The following is a 20,240-nucleotide window of genomic DNA, read 5'->3' on the forward strand; positions in this document are numbered from 1 at the left end:
TCATCGCATCATCCGGCTGCACACCCTCGACACATCAGACTGCTTCACCGGCTTCAGGAGAAAATCCTCCGCCCCTTCCTTCATGCACCTGCGCATCAATCTTAAAGCCATTACTAAATTATGAAGCATAATTAAATTAATAAAAAAATGTCTGTCCTGATCCGTACATTGTGATTCTAGTGGGGACGTTCTCTGATGACATGATGACTACAGGTATCTTCTTCAGGTCCTTTGATTCCTGGTTCAGATGTGTCCACAGCTCATTATTTAAATATAACTTAATCATTTAAAACATTTAGAAATTCCTAATAAAAAATAAATTACGTAAAAGTATTATTAATTTTAATTTATTTAAAAAATATATATCAAATACTCCCCTAAAAAATAGAATTTGATTTTTTTTTTTTTCAAATCTGACCTTGATCCTCTTCAGAAGCTCGAACCCCGTCATCTCTGGCATCCAGTAATCGGTGATTATCATGTTCACATTCGGCTCCTGTAAGCAGAAAATTTAAAATCCTTGCACAAAAAACCCTCAAATGTAATTCCAGCAAATTAAATGGGCCAAATGAGAAACTTTTATTCTTCAATAATCTGCCATGCATGCTAAGGGCATCTCCAACCGAACGCCAAACCAAACGAGCGTTTGGCGTCATTCCTTCGCTCCAGCCGAACGCCAAAAAATACTCCATTTGCTTGCGGGTCCACGCCATTTTTCTCTGTCAACCGGAAAAATGCGGGAAAGAAGAAGGGTCGTTACCTTGGCGCAGAAGCAAAAAAATGGCGTTGGATTGGAGCAGCACCACGCCATTTTTGCTTTTTGCGCTATTTTGACGTGAAAAATAGAGTTCTCGGTTGGAGATGCCCTAACTCGTGGTAGATCAAATTAGCGTTTTCATTTTCAGCTATAAACAATTCAAAATTGTTCGATTTCAACGAAGATCCGTTTGGAAGCGCTCATAATTTTCAGTTATTTTCAACGAAATTAAGCTGAAATTGCCAAATCCATGAAACCAAAATTAAAACATTCAAGTTGCTTATACAATCTATGAAACCTTGATTGAAAGAAAAAGAAGATAATTTGATTAAATAATTTCAACAAGATTTTATTCAAGGAACAACATAAATTCACCAAAAGTTTTCGCCTTAGCAGATCTGAAGAGAATAAAAAGCTCAACGAGAAACAAATACTAACCAAGCCAAGCATCTCCAGCGCCCGCACCCCGCTCTCCACAGTCGTCACTGCAACAGAATTCGCACAGAAACCAAACCATCATAATCTGATAATCCCCCCTACAAAGAATTGAAGCAGCAAATGCAATTTTGGAAAGAGAGAGGGACCTCTATGCTTAAAATTACGCAATAGCCTCGCGATAACGGCTCGGTCGACGGAGCTGTCATCGACAGCCAGCACATGCATCTCCCTCTCCCCGTCGCCGCCGCCGGCAGCCGCCATTTCCGGCTAAAGAAAAGTTTAAAAACACTGCTGTGAGTGATGAGAGAGAAACGACGAGAGGAACGAATAGATTAAGCAATTAGCAACTGTATCGGAGAAAAATGCTTCTTTTTATAGAGAGAGAAAACCAATTAGCACGGCCTCAAAAATCCCAAGGAGCTCGCGAACCAAAGAGGGCACCAAATCTCGCCGCACCTGCGTGGGCCCCGCAGCTCGATTCTCTTGAGATTTTCCTCCTCTCTCTCACTAAAACGCAATCTGCTTCTCTCTCTAAAAAGTTGGAGTAAACGAGCGAATCTTCCTACGAGGGGACGTTAATAAATGGTTGCTTTTAGGGGGCGAGAAGCGTAAAAGTCCACTCGCCGACGGCGGGTGGCGTTGGGGAAACTCGCGGGGCTAAGATGACGTCAGCGAATCCGCTGAGATTACAATAAACACGTAAGATTTGTGGGTTGGGATAATAAAGCCGATATGACCTGCCGTTTTTGGGGGGATTATTTGCTAATCAGAGTATCGAACATAATAAAGTTTATAATAATGAGGGAATGGAGATTAATTATTTATCCGGATTAGGTGAGACTGAATCTGTGGTCCATATTTGAGGGATTTTGTTCCTTCTGTATTGGTTTGAGGGAGGGATTTTTAGGGGGGGTGGTTGGGCGAGTTAGACCGAGTCAGGTGGGCCGGGTCTGCAAGTTTGCACCGCTGGTTGGGGTTTTTTTGAGATATTGTCGTACCGGATGTCATGAATGATGATAGGCGGATGGGCTTAGGACAAAAGCCATCCCCATTGTTGTCTCATCTCTTTTGGGGCGGAGAGATTATTCTGTGCGGTATCTATACGTAAAGAGTTGTTTGTACTTATGAGTGTACATATTTATACACAGTGTATATCAAATTAATGAACATTTTGTGTATAAAAATATTTTATACTCACAATCCAGACGATTCTTCCCATCCGGATGCCACATAGAATAATGTCTATTTGGGGAGGGATTATTTTGTGCGGTGTCCAAACGCACATAATAGTTTTTCCAACTCGTCCGGACACCGCACATAATAGTTTTTCCGCTTTAGGGCAGGGTGCGATGAAGAACATATAAACAGGAAATATAAAATTCACGTAGATTGAATGAGTCATATTTTGAAACTACTGCCACTGAATGAGTCATGCCAATAGAAACATCCAAATCCAACATTTACCATAGCCGCTGGAGACATGTTCCTTATGTTAACTGAGAGAGTACAAAGAGATTTACAATTACTTTAGCTTTAAAATTTTAAGCACAGGACACAGCCTTTGATTCTTTATCCAAATTTGAAGATATTTATGATGTGTATAGGTTTTTTTTTTTTTTTTAATGTCGTAACTAGACTTTAAATGCTATAAATAAAGTTTTGTTTTATATTTGTTTTACAGTTATTTAATTTGTTTTTATTAGTTAATTTTACAATTTGAATAACCGATTAGAAGAAGTTATTTGGATTTTATATCATGATGATATTTCTTTAGAAGTCAAATTATAATATTAATTCAGGTGTCTTATCTTAGGAGTATCCAAGCATAGAAGCAATTAAAATAACCAAGGAAAACTAATAAAAAAAATGGATAATGGGAACTAGTGGTGTATAGCCTGAATGATAAACTCTATGGCTTCGTTTGGGGCAATTTTATTACTGCTTTCTAAGGCCATCTCTAACCGAATCCTAAACCGGCATAGCCGTCTGCGAGCTACTCCACCTGAATGCGAAAACCTATGTCATTCTCATTAAGGTTGTCAATAATTGATAAATGAGGATAATTTTATATTGGTAAAACTTTCTCAACGTAACTTTTTTTATGTTATAGAGATTGAGATTATGAATGTTTTGAGTATTTATTTGAGATTTTTCGCTTGGTGATTTTGAAAACAAGCGATTTTTATCAATTCAGATATTTTAATTTGACATATAAAAATAGTAATTTAGTTCAATTAAAACTTTAGTATATAATTATATATGATCCCTGATAATTTGATTAATATCTAAAAATATATATTTATGCTCAGTAGAGTTTTCTGTTGCTTATTGTTACGATATTTTGACACTTTCTGAATTAAGTCAAATTATACTTTATTCACTGCAATGCATTGGAATTAAATGTGTGCATGTGAATGAGTAATAACTTGTCGCTATTGTTGTCATAATAGTGTGATAATAATGTGTGTATGAGAAAGACAAGTGAAGACTGGTTGACATTTTGGTTGAAGATAGATTAATTTGTACATGATAGTGGGCCGACAGACTTTTCTTTAAATACGATGATTTGGTGTTATCTGATACAATGATACAACGATGAAGAGTTATAAATAGTTATTACTATACCAACGAGCAAAAAGTGATGACTCTATTTACTAAGCCAACGATTTATTACTATACCAACGAGCAAAAAGTGATGACTCTAGTTTGAGGCTAGTTAGAATTCTTCATGTTTACTATTAGCTTGTTTCTTTCTGTCAATAGCTATTCTTTTATACTCAGAGCATATATATATCCTAAATAGTGTATATGATTTTGAGAAATAAATATAGATGTACATATTGATGTTTTAATCGATAATTTTATTTTTGTTGGTATTTATATTGATAAAAACTTTTATGTAGCTCTTGTTATGTAAATTAAAAGATAAAATAATATTTTTTTTTTTCAAATTAGATTCTGAGGCGTGACATAACTCGAGCTAGACTCGTGAGCCAAAATATGAGCTCGAACACAAGCCAGCTCAAAAGGAGAGCTCGAGCTGGCTTGTGCCACTAAAAATGAGCTTGTGGCAGCTCGCGAGCCTTCTGTAAGGTCCACGACTTTGTCAGTTTTCCTTTTAGGATCACATGCGCAGTCGAGTAACGCCTTATGCAGTTCGCACGTGCAGATGTTACCAGCACTTCAAGCTTCGCCTCGCTTCTAACTTCATTCGCTGTTCACTTGCTCCTTTTACCTTCCGTGCTTCGCCCGCGCTTATCGCTAATTGAGCTACTCCAGAATAATCGAGCCGAACATCACCCAATGCCAATAATCCAATGAGCTCAAGCTCGAAGCACGATAAGCTTGGCTCGCAAAATCGTTAATAAGTCTAACTATAACCGGCTCAGCTCACTTGCACCCCTAGGTTTGGGTCAACTCGCTAACCCGAATTTGACTCGAGTCTATCTTACTTGTCCATTCGCGCCGCCCCGCCTGCATTCACCATAGTGTTCCATGCGATCTAGCCAGACAATCCTCGTTGGTGCACACAAAATTGCGTATAGTGCACCCGCACTGCAAAGGTACACGTACGATCCTGTGCTCGCTAGGATGTCCTCCACTTTCGACTGCTCATGCAATCCTTTACAACCGCACGCTAGCTCTTGCCCCACACAGGCACACTCACGCACTCACGCAGTCCTACCAGTCTGCCTCGTCCGCAATCGCACTACTTTCGCAGCTCGAGTTCGTGCTCGACACGTTTGCAAAATCAGGTTAGCAGCAGGTCAGGTCGTGTTAACCCAGTAACCCTACAGGTCAGGTTCATGTTTGAATTTTTGACTCATTTGCAAAATTAGAACGAGTTCAGATTAGCTGAATTGGAGACCCGATCAACTCTATATTTGACTAGAACTTGACATGAACTTGACCCGAATATCCGTTTTGACACCCCTAATTCTCATGATGTGAACACAGCGACACCAATATTTGGCATCCACAAATGCCTTTTTTGTTGGAGAAATAATATACCTAAAATATTTTGTTGTTGTTATGAAATGGAATTTTATTGGAAATGAGTTATTGCATTTTGAAGTACTAGTATATTTTAAAGTAAAAAAATGAGTTTTTCACTTGGAGATTCACTCAAGTAATTTTTTAGTAAAAAAATGTCTTGAACTTTTTTTGTTTTTTCAAAATAATAATTGTTGCGGGCTAGAAATTACGCGGCGATAGAGATTTGATTCTACGTCTTAGCGTTGTACGTATAACTAGCACACACAGAGAACACATGATTTTTTACGTGGAAAACCCTTAAAAGGGAAAAAACCACGAGGCCTAGCCCAGTTGAAAATGATTCCACTAGATTTTGAGTCGGTTACAAAAGACTGAATCACCTCCAGGGGTGAACAGATTACAATCAATTACTTAAGTAAGGCGTCGGGTCCTCGGCAGGACGTAGGGACTGAATGTCGGGCCCTGAGTAGGACGTAGGGACTTAGTGCCGGGTCTTGAACAAGACGTCGGGTCTTTGGCAGGAAGTAAGGACTGCGACTGCACGCTAGCTCTTGCCCCACTCAGGCACACCCACGCGCTCACGCTGACCTGCCAGGCTGCCTCGTCCGCAATCGCACTGCTTTCGCAGCTCGAGTTTATGCTCGACATGTTTGCAAAATCAGGTTAGCAGGTCAGGTCGTGTTAACCTAGTAACCCTATAGGTCAGGTTCATGTATGAATTTTTGACTCATTTGCAAAATTAGATCGAATTCAGATTAGCTGAATTGGGGACACGATCAACTCTATATTAGACCATAACTCGACATGAACTAGACCTGAATACCCGTTTTGACACCCCTAATTCTCAAGATGTGAACATAGCGACACCAATATTTGGCGTCCACAAATGCCTTTTTTGTTGGAGAAATAATATACTTAAAATATTTTTGTTGTTGTTATGAAATGGAGTTTAGTTGGAAATGAGTTATTGCATTTTGGAGTACTAGTATATTTTGACGTGAAAAATGAGTTTTTCGGTTGGAGATTCACTCAAGTAATTTCTTAGTTAAAAAAACAATTTTTTTAGTAAAAAAATTTCTTAAACTCTTTTTTTCTTCAAAAAAATTATTTTAAAAAATAATAAAAAAATGCTATCCAAAATGAAGCGCATGAATATTATGTGATTATTAGTTATGTTCGCTCCTTAATCATTAGAAGCAGGGGCGGAACCAGCCTTAATTTCCAGGGGGGGGCAAACACAAGGGTTTCGCCCTAATTTAGAAGGATAATGATACAAAGCTTGTTTAGCATCGTATGCGTAGCTGATCTGCATGAAAAGGTTGGCATCAATAATGAAGCCCGACAAGACATTAAGCATTTTCTAAAAATAGAAAGGAAGATTTTTGCACGATTAAAATTTATAAAATAAATCTGAAGTTTTTGATACAAAACTAATAATAATAATCAACCCATAAATCATTCACATCTAATTTAATTCCCTTCATTTTCATTCAATTAATTCCATTCGAGATTCATAAAAAATATACCACTGTTTCATTCGTCCGCTGGAAATACACCAACCATTACTCGGTTGCTCCTCTTTTTCTTGCAAGCTTCATCATTTAACTATACCTAGAAGACTTGGGCTTCATTTAGGATGACTTTCTTATTACTTTCTAAAACAATTTTCTAGTACAAAAATTTGTTAAATTTAAAATTTGTATACTAGAAAGCCGTTTTAAAAAACGGTACAAAAGCTGTCCCAAACGAAGCCTTAAAGTTTCTTTTGTATTGTTAATGTGTTTATGTGCGAAGGTACAAAAGGAATGAAAAAAATTACATAATTATATCTAAGGCTTCGTTTGAGATAGCTTCCTCATTGCTTTCTAAAGCATCTTTTTAATACCAAAACTTTTAATTCAAAAGAATTTTTAACTAAAAAAATTGTTTTACAAAATAATAAAGAAGCTGTCCCAAACAAAACCTTAATATAAATTATATTAATATAAGCTTCACGATCATTAAGGCTTCATTTAGGATGGCTTTCTTACAGCTTATTAATTTTTATACTAGAAAGCTGCTTTAAGAAGCAGGAAGAAAATTATTTCAAACGAAGCCTAAGTTTATATTAAGATTAATACAATCCTTTCATATCATAGGTAGTGTTAATCTCAGTAAAAATTCAATGAATATGATGCCCACCTTCACTTAATTTACATCAAGATTTTCTTTTGCATTGGAAGGGATAAAGGGCCAAGAAAATTTTGTTCAGGCTTATAAGATCAGGCACAAAAAATAAAGGCATGCACTAAAGGCAGAATCAGAAGGACAGCAGAGCTAAAGCCACAATAATGTAAATTTTAATCCCTGAATGAAAATAAAATAAAAAATGGCTAACATTTCTGGCACTATAGAATTTATACTGCTGATATGCTGTCACAATCTTCAACTTTAATGCCGTGTACTGCAAATTTTAAAATTAAACGGTCTAAAACAAGGCTGGGGCCATTCAAGAACTGATCAAAAGATCTTCCAGATACCAGTCATTTAGTGCGGACAAATTGAAAGCTTCCAAATTAATATTTACAAGCTGCAATAAACGAATGGCTATTTACAGTAAAGTATCTAAAGAAGCAAAAAATAAAGGAAAAAGAGTAAACAGGAAGATGCAATGGTTCATCAATCCACAAAATTTTTGAATCAGATTCTGTTTTTCTAAACTAGCATCACCTTCCCAGTGTTCTGCGAGAGCATTATGAACTTATAATATTCTGTGAGATTTTTCCATACTAATCCATGGAACATTGGCCTGCACAATAACCAAGTTAAAATTATATTAATTTCTTGAAGATACGATACTGTACTGTACTTTAATGGATCAAATTTACTAAAAACAGTAAAAATAAGACAAGTAAATAGAGAGAGATCGACCATCTATGTGACCAAAGGAAATGATTCTCATTTATGCAGATATCTGAAATGTCATTCACACATTTAATAGGATCAACAACCTTAGGTAAGAATCTAACAAATAACAGTCCCAACTGGTATGATGTGACACTCAACATACCGATCCTCATGGTAAGAAGATTAGGTAGTTGGGTGATGTATCTTATGGGTCATCAAATTAAAGACCGAAAATTTCAACATCTACCAAATGGTGGTTTCCATCACCAAGCCACTACGAAAAAATTAATAATTTTCTCGTATGCACTTTGAAATGCGAAAACGGCACAACAACAACAACAACAATATCAAGCATTTGTCCCGCTATGTGGGGTCGGCTACAGCCTACATGAATCCTTTTTTGTCATTGTGTCTTTAAGGGAAAAATCACTCATCCACCTAAGCATCCTCATGTCTGCAACACTTAACTTAGTATTATGCTTAACATTCAGCACCACAAAGCATTAAAGGTTTCACCACCATCTTATAAAATTTTCCCTCGAGTTTAAGGGGGACTTTTCTATCGCACAACAAGCCCGATGCATTCCTCCACATCAACTATATCAAACTTGAATAAGTTAAGTGAAAAAAAAAGACTCTTGAATTAGCAACTTAAAATGGAGAAAACAGAAAGCTAATGACTAATGAAAAGTTGAAATGATTTAAACAAATCACGGGGGAGTACTATTCATTTCAAGTAGTTAACCAGGTCTTAAAAAAAAATCAGATCTTCACCATTAACTCGTCCAGGAAGGGTTTTAATTATTAATATAGTTGATGATATATAGTCGGGAAAACAAACAGCTTCTCTCTGCATGCAAATGCAGGGGAAGATTGTGTATGTCAATCTCTCCCCAAACTCGTTGAAGGAGTTTCATGCACTGAATATGCCCTTTTTTTAATATAATTTATGATATGAAGGAAATGTTTCGTTACTCCAAAGGAGCAGTTAAACATATTCCTAACCTTTGGCAGGAGCAATTACAGTTTGAATTCCTTATCCCAAAAAGCCAACGTATGCACGTATTTCATTGAATGGACAATGTCTTGGTGGAAAAACATGGCCAGTCTGGCCTTATCCCTACAAAATCACACCTTCAGTTTCAATAGCAACCACATTTTATAACCAACAAGAAATTACTCTCAAACTCATTAATGTACAGAAGTACAACCACACCATTTTTTGAAATTTAAACAAGATGCAAACAAACAACAAGGGCCATGCTTTTTAATGGTTTTAGCTGGAATTGAAGCGATCTTCATTTATTTCAGATATCTCGGATAACCTTTAAATTAATTAACTGCTGCAGCGAACTGCACAAAGATATGCTCTTAACTTTATTTCAAACCAGAGAAAAATACAGGAAAAAGAAGAGCATGCAACCTTCATAAGGATTTGTAATGCCTTCATAAGTCTGAGATTCTGAAATTTAAGAGAATTACAGCCCTTCTAGACAAACTAAGGCATTTGCACTCACAATAATAATGCCAAAGCTGGACTCGCATTACATATGAAGGTGATTTATTGATATGGGATGATGTTTACACTGCTGAAACGGTAATCTGAGCAAATATATTAAACCGTGTCTGCATGTGAAGGAAATAAAAATTTGAATTTCAATATAGCTTCGTTAAGTTGCAATCAGGAAAGAAAGAAATTTGAAGAGAAAAATAATAGCTTTATCATTTCCTTAAGACTTTCCTGGTAAACACATGAAACATGATGGAAATTTGCCTATAATTTTCCCTGTTAAATCAATCTTTATTGGCAAAGAAAAATAAAAAAAGCCTTAAAGACATTCCTTGTTTTTCTCTAAACCAAATATAATAAGGAAGTTAAATTCTTTCCAATTCCCTCACAATTTTTTTTTTATTTTAATTTCATTTCTATATTTTCATAAGAATCAAGTAGAACCATAATGCTAACCATACCGCTGCATTCAGTTGGTATGCAGCATAAATTCCATGCCGTAGCACAACCAAGCAAATCTCATAATCCCACCTGTACTACCCAAAGGATATGCAAACTATAGTACAAGCTGTACATTCTCAACAAATTCATCCCTACATTACCCTGGATTCTTTACTGACATGGGAAAAAAAATTGCCTAAAAGACATTCCTTGTTTTTCTCAAAACCAAGTATATTAAGGAAATTCTTTCCAATTCCCTCACAATTTTCCTTTCATTTTAATTTCATTTCTATATTTTTATAAGAATCAAGTAGAACCATAATAATAACCATGCCGCTGCATTCTGTTGGCATGCAGCATAAATTCCATGCTGTAGCACTACCAAGCAAATCTCATAATCCCACCTATCCTACCCAAAATATATGCAAACTATAGTACAAGCTGTGAATTGAAATTCTCAACAAATTCATCCCTGCATTATCCTCATCTCAAAGGGAGAAAACAGATATGCTAACCATGCAGAAAGATAAATGTCGTGTGTTCTCTAGAGATTTAAAATTTTCATTATGCCTAAATCATTAATATATGGTTTCAACTCAAGCCCATTCAATTTAAGTCAGTACCTTTGGAGTTCAGAACCAGCACTGCAATGTCAATTACTAAGCACTACTGATTGTTATTACCAGTGTTGAGGTTGATGAGATCACCATTTGATGTTTTTATAGCCTTTATTTTTTCTAGTTTTCTCGTATCTTGTTATTTTGCCTCTGACTCAATTGTTGTTGCCTATGGGTTTCCTGCTCCATCCTGTTTGCAGCTTTTGCGTTGTAACACTTCATTGCTTAGAACATTTTGCTTTTCCCATTACTATTAGTGCCTTTCCCATCAGATTATTATGCCACCCTATGCCTTCCACCATTTCTGCTATTGCATCGCTACTCAATCTACAATCCTGCACAGCATTCTGTAGCAATTCTGGTTGTAGAATTTGTGTAAAAGTTTCTGCTGCTGAAATTAATGCCGAGTGTATTGAAACGTTTTTTGAGAAGATTTTGATATATCTTGCATAATTTTTTAATTTTGGGTCCTTAAAATTATAAATCGAGACTCAGATATGTAAAAATTAGTGAGCATTAAATATTAAAACAATTTTAATTTTCATCTCTTCTTGTATATGCTTATTGGATGTGTAGAATTTGAGTGTCCTAGGTGTGGATGACTACCTCCAGAGGGCAACCCTTTGTATCGATATGAGGCCTAGTTCCTCCCAATAAGGTGATTCTATGCTTCCTTTGATCTTTTAAATTGTTTAATCACTACCTTTGAGGGTGATTGAAATTTTATCAAGTGAGATAGTTGGATTTTCTCTTTGAGGTGTGAATTTGATTAGTTGCTAAAATTTATTATTTAGCATTGTTTTCTCATGAAATTTCATGTTTTGGCAGATTTTAAATTGTCACTTGGAAGGAGCAAAGAATATTTGATATGCTCACATTCAAAAGGACAAGCTAAACTTATGAAATATGCTTTTTTTGTATTTTTATCTTGCATTGGATTACAAACCCTAAACTCTCAATTAGCCTACATAAAATTGGTATCAAACCCTAAGTTAGTGCCAACATTGAATTTAGAAATGTAATAGCCGGCACTGGTCTAAACTGGCCAGTTCGAATAACTGATTTAATCAGCCCTAATCAAGTAGGAGCGAGCAAACGAGGTGATGACCGCAAGCAAGTGGCTTGTAATGAAAGGACATAAGGTGTAACAACTTGAGTTCTTAAATGAATTTATTTGAAAAGTCTGGAAATTTTGAATTGTGGCGTTGCGGGGTTGAAAATTTGAGCGTTGTGGCTTTGGAGGGTGCATCAATGGGGGTGCCAAAATTCGATGTGTGGCGTCTATAAGGGGTGTAAATGAGTTGAGTCGAGCTCAAGTCATGCCTAACTTCAACTCGACTAGACAGCCAAATCGCGAGCTCGAACTTGAGTCGAGCTCGGCTCGTGGAAATAAAAATCAGCTTGCGAGTAGCATGGGAGACCACAAAAAATCGAACTCACCTGATACCGCCGGAACGGAAGAAAGCATGCCGCTGGAGAAGAAGAATGTGTTGTGGTTGCCCACATTTTGTTGGTGAACTCTCGAGCTGGCTATTGCATGAGAAGAAGATGGTTATTTTTTAATTTATTTTTTTGAAACTGATGAAAGTAATGCTTTTTTTTTGTTTTAACTTTTGAAAAAAAGTTAAATATACAAGTGACAATTAATAGCAGCTTTTTCTTGAAAATATAAACTATTTTCAAATGATAGAATATAGTAGTTGCTTTTCTAAATGGCTGTCAGATGAAGATTTTATTGGGGTTAAAATTTTATTTACAGATTTGTTTAAGAAAAAAAAAATTAATTAGTTATATCATTACGAGTCATGTCGCGAGCTTTCGACCCCAGCCTTATCAGGCTTGAACTCGAGCTCGTTTAATAAACGAGCCCGAGTTTCAGCTCAAGCTCGAGTTTGCAGCTCGATAAGCTCAGCTCACGAGCTTGTTATTGAGTCGAGCTCGAACCGGTTCGGCTCACTTACACCTCTAGCGCCGATGCTCTTTGCTCTACAGTAACTATAGAATGAGCATGTGACGCTGAGTTGAAACACTGGAGTGCTAATCACTAAAAAATGTTTTTTAATATAAATTTCTCCACTTAGCCTATTATCCCTTTCTCACTTGGCTTGCCAAGAAAGGAAAGGATGAAGGGGGAGAAGGGAAGGGGATAATCGAAAGAAGAAGCAGGATTTTGGCCGTCGATTCGTTTCACCGCTTCTATGAAAATTATTTGGATCATTGCAGGTAACATTTTCTATCCTATCTCTATTTACAAATATTTATATTTTAATTTTAAAATTTATTCTTCTGTCTAAATCAATATTTATTTTTTTCTCCGGATTTAGTGAACTTTCGCCGCATAACTTTTAGTATATTATAATACTAAATATTCTGTTCATTTTGATTGGATGATTTTATATTTTTACTGGTTAAAATGCTATTTATTGCATTTTATACAAATCAGTGGCAGATAAGATTAGAGAGAGCCACCTTAGATGACTTGGTCACATAAAACGACGGCCTTCTGATGACTCGGTTAGGAGAGTAGATGCATTAGATTTAAACTATGTTAAGAAAGGTAATGGTAGACCTAAAAAGACTTGGTTAGAAAATATTATAAATGATCTTTCTTTATTAGATCTAAATAAGAATGACTCTTAATTGGACACAATGGAGAAAAATGATTCATGTAGCCGACCCCACGTAGTGGGATAAAGGCTTGATGATGTTATTGAGTAAAAATAGTGATTTGAGCATCTGTACAGGATGATGGGCCGACGGGCTTTCCTTTAAATATTGTGGTTTGTGTTGATATCCTCTACTGATACACGTGATTTACTGATTGAGAGTTATAAGATTACTATGCCGATAGACAAGAGTTATGAATCTAAGTACTGAAAGCCATCTGATTACTGAACTAAGAATACTTACTGGAAAAACACCACACAAGCTAGAATTCTTTACTTTTTTAATAATGACTGCTTGAATATGTACACAAGACACTGATTTAATGTTACTGATTCATTGTTACTGATTCAATGTATTGATTCACTATTACTGAGCATAAAATTAAGATACTGATTTAAAAATGATATAGAAAAATTGAACATTATATGCGCTTTAATACGATTTTTTGATAGTACTGTATTGTCATATATTTCTGATAATTTTCATAGATACTTCCACTCTATTGCTTTATATAATTTCTTTACTGGTTGGAAAATGCTATGACAATGGTTTAAGAACGATGGTTTACAGCTTTGCCATTTCAATATCTGAACTGTACTGTTTTATAGGCTTTACTGTTACTTCATGTATTTTATTGTTTCCGCATCTACACAGATTCATGATCATATTAATTGCTACTGTTATAAACTGAATGAATTCATGCTACTTTTATGTGCTTTGAATTAGTAGTAGGATTTTACTAATATTGCGAGCTTTATAAGCTAAATACGTGCGATTCAATGATTTCAAGTTAGAGAAGATGTTCTGGAGTGTGAGGTTGATCAAATACAAGATTCTTCAGGTTTCATTAGCATTTTATCTTTTAGTTAATCTTTTTTGCTCAACAGTGGACAGACTGTATGTTGTATTTGTACAACTCCTAATTAGTGTATATGATTTTTGGGTAATGAATATAGATGTATATTGATGTTTTGATCAATAATTTGTTTCCGATGATATTTTATTATTGAAAAAAGATAGATTTGGTTGTTATTATTAAAAGATAAAAGATACAATTATATCCAAATTGTATAATGGGGCGCGACATATGCTAAAAGGGCATTCGTACGGGCAATTATGTTCAATAGAGAGAAAGAAGAATGCAACAAAGGGAAACCGACCAAAGAAGAAAATAGGAGGGGTTTGGGAGTTTTTCATTTGACATAGAGAGAATGAAGAGTGTGATTTCATTCAATTGAATCAATTTGGGGATTTTGTTCGATGGGGAAGAAGAAGAAAAATGTGTCAGTTTGTCCGATCTCGTTCGATGGGGAAGAAGATGTCTGGCTGTGCGATCTAGTTCAACAAAAAGTAAGAGAGAAGAGGTGCAGCCGTTCGCTTTCAACGTTGCTTTTAATGACGTTAGACGCCTTAGATGTTGTCTTCGGCGACAATCAGCACCTTTGATGTTGTCTTTAGCAATGTTCAATACTTTTGATGTTGTCTTTGACGTTATTTGACACATGTGATGCCATAATTCAACTCTTAGAATGCTAGCCTCAACATAGAAAGGAAATCGGGGATGAACCGGGGGAAGAAGGAAAGTAGAAGAATGAGATTGAGAAAAAATAAATAAGAACAACAACGTTGAGTATGTGATTTATAGAAAGTACATTGATTTTCAAATTTGAACAAAATATGAAGAATTACATCATAAATTAATGGAATTTATTATAAACTTTCTATAGAATTGTATCAACAATTTGAAGTGAAGACAAGTAAAGGCACGAGAAGAGAAACTTTAAATTGAGTAAATTGATATGACTATGCATGATGCATAGGTTATGAAGGAATAATCGACTAAGGTTAAGCCAACATTAAAGTAACCTTGAAATAAAAGAATTGATCTTCTAAAACACTTGAGGTGGGTTATTATATTTCTATATTTGCATTCGTCCTATGATTTAATGCATTGATTTATATGACATATTGTATGCATACTCGATGATGTTTGTAATTCTAATTTATATTGAAAAAATCATCCAATAAATTTTATCAAATAATAATAAATAGAAGTTGTGAGAGTATTATGCTTGTACAAACTTAGTTGTAAATATAAACTACGATAATGAAAGAAATCTAAGGAAATGAATTGTAAATACTCGTCAAATAAAAAAGTTCACCCACATATGATGTTGGTCGGGGATATGATGTACCCATGCATGTAAAATATAAAATGTCGGAAAAGAGAATGAAAATGAAAATGACTGCGACATAATTATTACAAATTTTAGATGGTGCTCATGAAACAAGTATTATATTATAATTTAATAAATATAGTATTAAATACTATTTAAAAAAAATAATGCTTTTATTTTACTAAGTGTACATGTTTAAATTCTTATAAATGAACGGTCTAATGATTATTTAAGTTGACTCACATGCATATAATTTTTATTTAATTTAAATTATTATATTACAAAACAATTATTAGCCATTGAGTTGATTATTGAAACACAAACTATTTAATGAAATATATGAAAGAAGGTTCCTATAGATTAGATGGTTGAATGATAAGGTTTTTGATAGGATACACTTGTAGAAATCAAAGTTAACTTGGCTGAATTTGAATTTCAGCAAGATTCAAAATCAGAAATAAGAAGAATTTTGGTGGAAACACTAGCGAGAAACGATTATATTGATAATAGATGGAAGAAAACAACAAGATATAATGGATCCTCAATTAAAGAGGAGGATCCGACTCTCCCAAATCTCTAGCATCGCAAGAGCCCAAAAATAGCAAAGAACAACTAAAGTCAGCAAAACATTCGATACCCTAAACCTAAGAAAACATCATACTTAAAACGTACAATAATTAATGACTCCATGTCAATAGCTTAATTAAAAAAAAAACAAACAAACAATAATCAAGGAAATCTTGAAACAGTCCCTTCATTGAATTTTCACTCCAAAACTTCATTGAATCCCATGCCACATGTTGGACCCCATGCAAAGGGAACATGATTTGTTCGGGCGAAACAAGAGTTCTGGCTCCAATAGAATAAAGCCAGCCAAGATTGGACCGGCTGGACTAGTCTAATAATACCTCCCTCCCAAAAGATGGAAACTGAAGCTTTACTCTCTCGTAAGACTCCTATGTGGTGTCATAGTCGGGTAAGGTCTTCCACTTTATCAGCACTTCCTTGAGCACACCTTCCTCCTGTTGTACCCCTTTCAGCTCCAGAGGTTCTAATACCATTTCCAAATTCTCAGTTAGTGTCACAGATAGCTCTGAACTAGTTGTATGGTCCTTGATAATGTTCCTCAATTGTGAAACATAAAACACTGATTGTATGGTAGCGGCCGGGGGTAACGTCAATTGGTAAGCCACATATCCGATCCTCTCCAATATTTCTTAAGGGCCAAAGTATCTTAGTGCCAGCTTCTCTTTTCTCCTGTTAGCGGCCATCATTTGTCTGTAAGGACGAAGCTGCAGATGCACCCTATACCCCAACTCAAATTGGATGCCCTTCGTATATCCATCCGCCTACTTCTTCATATCTACTAAGCCCTCAACAAGTGCCTTTTTATTTCCTCCAACACCCTATCCCTCTCCTTTAAGTACTGTTCCACTGAAGAAATTGGTGCGCTACTTTGCCCAAAATGCACTAGGTGGGGTGGATCCCTTCTGAACAATACTTTAAAAGGAGTCATCTAGAAAGCCCAATAGTACAAAGTGTTGTACAAGTATTCTGCCCATGATAGCCACTTGGCCCACAACCGAGGTGTCTCTGAAGAAAAAACATCGCAGGTAAGTCTCCAAACTCTTGTTAACCACTTCCATCTGCCCATTTGTCTGAGAGTGGTAAGCAGTGCTCCTCTTCAATATTGTCCCCAGCAGCTTGAACAACTCCCTTCAAAAGTGACTGAGAAACACCTTATCTTGGCCATACACAATAGAATTTGGTATCCTATGCATTCTAACCACCTCTCTGATGAACGTTGCTGCCATTATCACTGTCGTAAAGGGATGTCGTAGGGGAATGAAGTGAGTATATTTGCTCAATCCACTTCTGAATAACCAACACAATTGTCATCAACTCCATCTCGTAAACTAACTTCAACCTAGCTCTGGCTGTCAAGAACTGGCTGAAGTAAGCTATGAGCATATGATTTTGCATGAGCACCGCCCCAATCCATAACCCGATGCGTCAGTTTCTAACACAAAAATATGGCTGAAATCTAGTAGGGCCAGGACCATTACCGCAGTCATGACCTTCTTCAATCTCTCTAAAGGCCTGGGTAGCCACCTCTCCCCACAAGAAGTTATTCTTCTTCAGCTTCTTTGTCGATGGTTATACTATGGTGCTGCATCCCCTCACAAATATCCTGTAATATCCAGTCAATCCTAAGAAACCCTTCAGCTCCCTCAAATTCCTAGGTAGATGCCATTTCAGCATTACCTCAATCTTGGCCTGATCAACGATCATCCCCCCTGAGATACCACGTGCTCCAAGTACTCCACATTGGCCTGTGCAAAACAACACTTCTTCAGGTTGGCCCTCAGCCGGTGCTCTTGTAACACTTCTAAGATCACCTTCAAGTACTTCAAATGCTCCTCGTATAATCTAATATACACCTAGATGCCATCAAAGAAAACTAATACAAACCTCCTAAGATATCGTCGGAGTACCTTGTTCATGAGGGACTGGAATGTAACAGGGGATTTGGTGAGGTCAAAAGACATCAACAAGAACTCATAGTGCCCCTCATGAGTCCTGAATGCGATCTTTGGAACATCATCCTCTCCCATTCTAATCTGATGATAGCCAGACTTCATATCCATCTTTATGAACACCACTGCTCCACACAGCTCATCCAATAACTCATATATCACTGGAATGGGGAACTTATTTGGCACAATCTCCTTGTTTAAAGTCTGGTAGCAAACACAAAATCTCCAGCTCCTATCCTTCTTTTTGACAAGTAAGACTAAGCTAAAAAAAGGACTTACACTTGGCGAATGATCTCTGCCTCAAATATCTCTCTGATCAGCTTCTCAATCTCATCCTTATGAATATGAGGATAGTGGTATAGCCTGATACTAATCAGTGACACCCCATCCCTCAAAGTGATGGCATGCTTCTGCTCCCTGTGTGGTGGTAAGCTTTGAGGTGGCTGAAAGACCTCATTGAACTACTATATAAGTGGCTATACTAAAAAAAGGAATGTTCGCTCCCTCTTTCAATTTGATCTCCTCTAAGATCTACTAGGATTCCTCCTCCAACCTCTAGTATGCTTCACCATGGTTTTGAGAGACACTATAGCTTTGGATAGCCCTGGGGAGATCTCCCATGATCGCTACCCTTCTTTCCTCTACCTCCATCATCAATGCTCCCCAATTGACCTTGGTATCCCCCAAGATATGTTGTTATTTCATCCCCAAGATGGCATCAGTGCTCTCAAACTCCAGTGAAAGGAAGTCCTCCCTCACCTAGACCCCCTGTATAATCAGCACCGCTCCTCTACTCGTCTCCACATTTTCCGTGCCCATCATCACTCCATAACACATTGTGTCCACCAATTTCACCCCCGATTGATCAATGACCTAGGTGGAGATGAAATTGTGGATCGCCCCACTATCTCTCAACACCACCACCTCCATGTCTACTATTTCTCCTTTCAGTTCAATAGTGTGATTTGAAGTGAATCTCCTTTATGAAACACTTCTAGAAATCAAAGTTAACTTGGTTGAATTTGAATTTCAGCAAGGTTCAAAACCAAGAAATAAGAAGAATTTTGGTGGAAACACTAGCGACAAATAATTATACTGATAATATATGGAATAAAACAACAAGATACAATGGATCATCAATTGAAGATGAGGATATGCCTCTCACAAATCTATAGATGCCGCTAGAGTCCAAAAATAATAAAGAACAACTAAAGTCAACAAAACATTCGATACTTTAAACTTAGGAAAGCATCATGCTTAAAGCATACAATAATCAAGGAAATCTCTAAACAGCCCCTCCTTTAAATTTTTCCTCATAAACCTCATTAAATCTCAATTAAATGCCGCCTATTGGACCCCACTCAGAGGTGGGATCTATTCGGGCAGAACAAGAGTTCCGCCTCCGATAGAATATAACCGGTCCAGGTTGGACTGGTCCAGTGACCATTCTAACAATTTTATAAATATAAGAAGTGAAGCGAATAAGAATAGGTGTGTAAAGATCTTATACATTTAATTCTAGTGCAATGGCTTTGGAAAAGTTTGGAGAAGACTCGAATTATATATGTTTTAAATTGTGATGGATAATTTGTGATTCTTTTTATGTTTAAGATGGTATATTAGAATTATCTTAACTATTACTTGAAAGAAATTTAACAATACTCGACTATTTGTCCGCCTTATTAATTCAAATACTTGCGTTGGGTTGTAATAACAAGTGAAGTAAATTATTAAGGTCTGTTGAGACATCACCAATAGGAAGATATTCTAAAAATTGTACAACACCAATTAAAAGTGTTACTTACTAAACAAGACAAACTACGCATCGCCATAAATTGAATTAACGAACAACATGAAAACTTGGAAACTACTGAACCAAGTCTACAAGAATTTAATAACAAATCTAGCCTAAATTAAGAACTCATGCACACCATTGTTAGTAGATGTAAAAATCAATATGAGAGGCATAATAAAGATAGATATCATAAGGAATACTTGTGATAACCATTAAATGACAACTTTATGATATTGACGAGGACGTAGCTACAAAGGTTTAAAGAAATGTGTCTACTTATGATAGGAGGATAGATCCTAAAGCTTTCTCCAATTTGGTAATGGATAGGGATAACTTCTTTGATTGGCAGGTGATATTGGGAGAGTGACATAATGTTTTATCAAACTAAAACTTATAGGTCAAGAAAAAATGAAACTAGT

General features: G+C 36.2%; 1 protein-coding gene across 1 annotated transcript; it reads right to left on the reverse strand.

The window, feature by feature from the left end:
- LOC110108467 (two-component response regulator ORR6-like) lies at positions 1–1,456 on the reverse strand. Its single transcript, XM_028696402.1, has 5 exons — positions 1,342–1,456; positions 1,196–1,242; positions 419–496; positions 168–238; positions 1–88 (listed from the first exon to the last, which is right to left on the reverse strand). The coding sequence occupies exons 1-5, from the start codon at positions 1,454–1,456 to the stop codon at positions 1–3; spliced, it is 399 nt and encodes a 132-aa protein (XP_028552235.1).
- Between the last annotated feature and the right edge of the window lie 18,784 nt (positions 1,457–20,240).

The sequence above is a fragment of the Dendrobium catenatum genome, unplaced genomic scaffold, assembly GCF_001605985.2.
Source record: "Dendrobium catenatum unplaced genomic scaffold, ASM160598v2 fragScaff_scaffold_743, whole genome shotgun sequence".
Classification (NCBI taxonomy): domain Eukaryota; kingdom Viridiplantae; phylum Streptophyta; class Magnoliopsida; order Asparagales; family Orchidaceae; genus Dendrobium; species Dendrobium catenatum.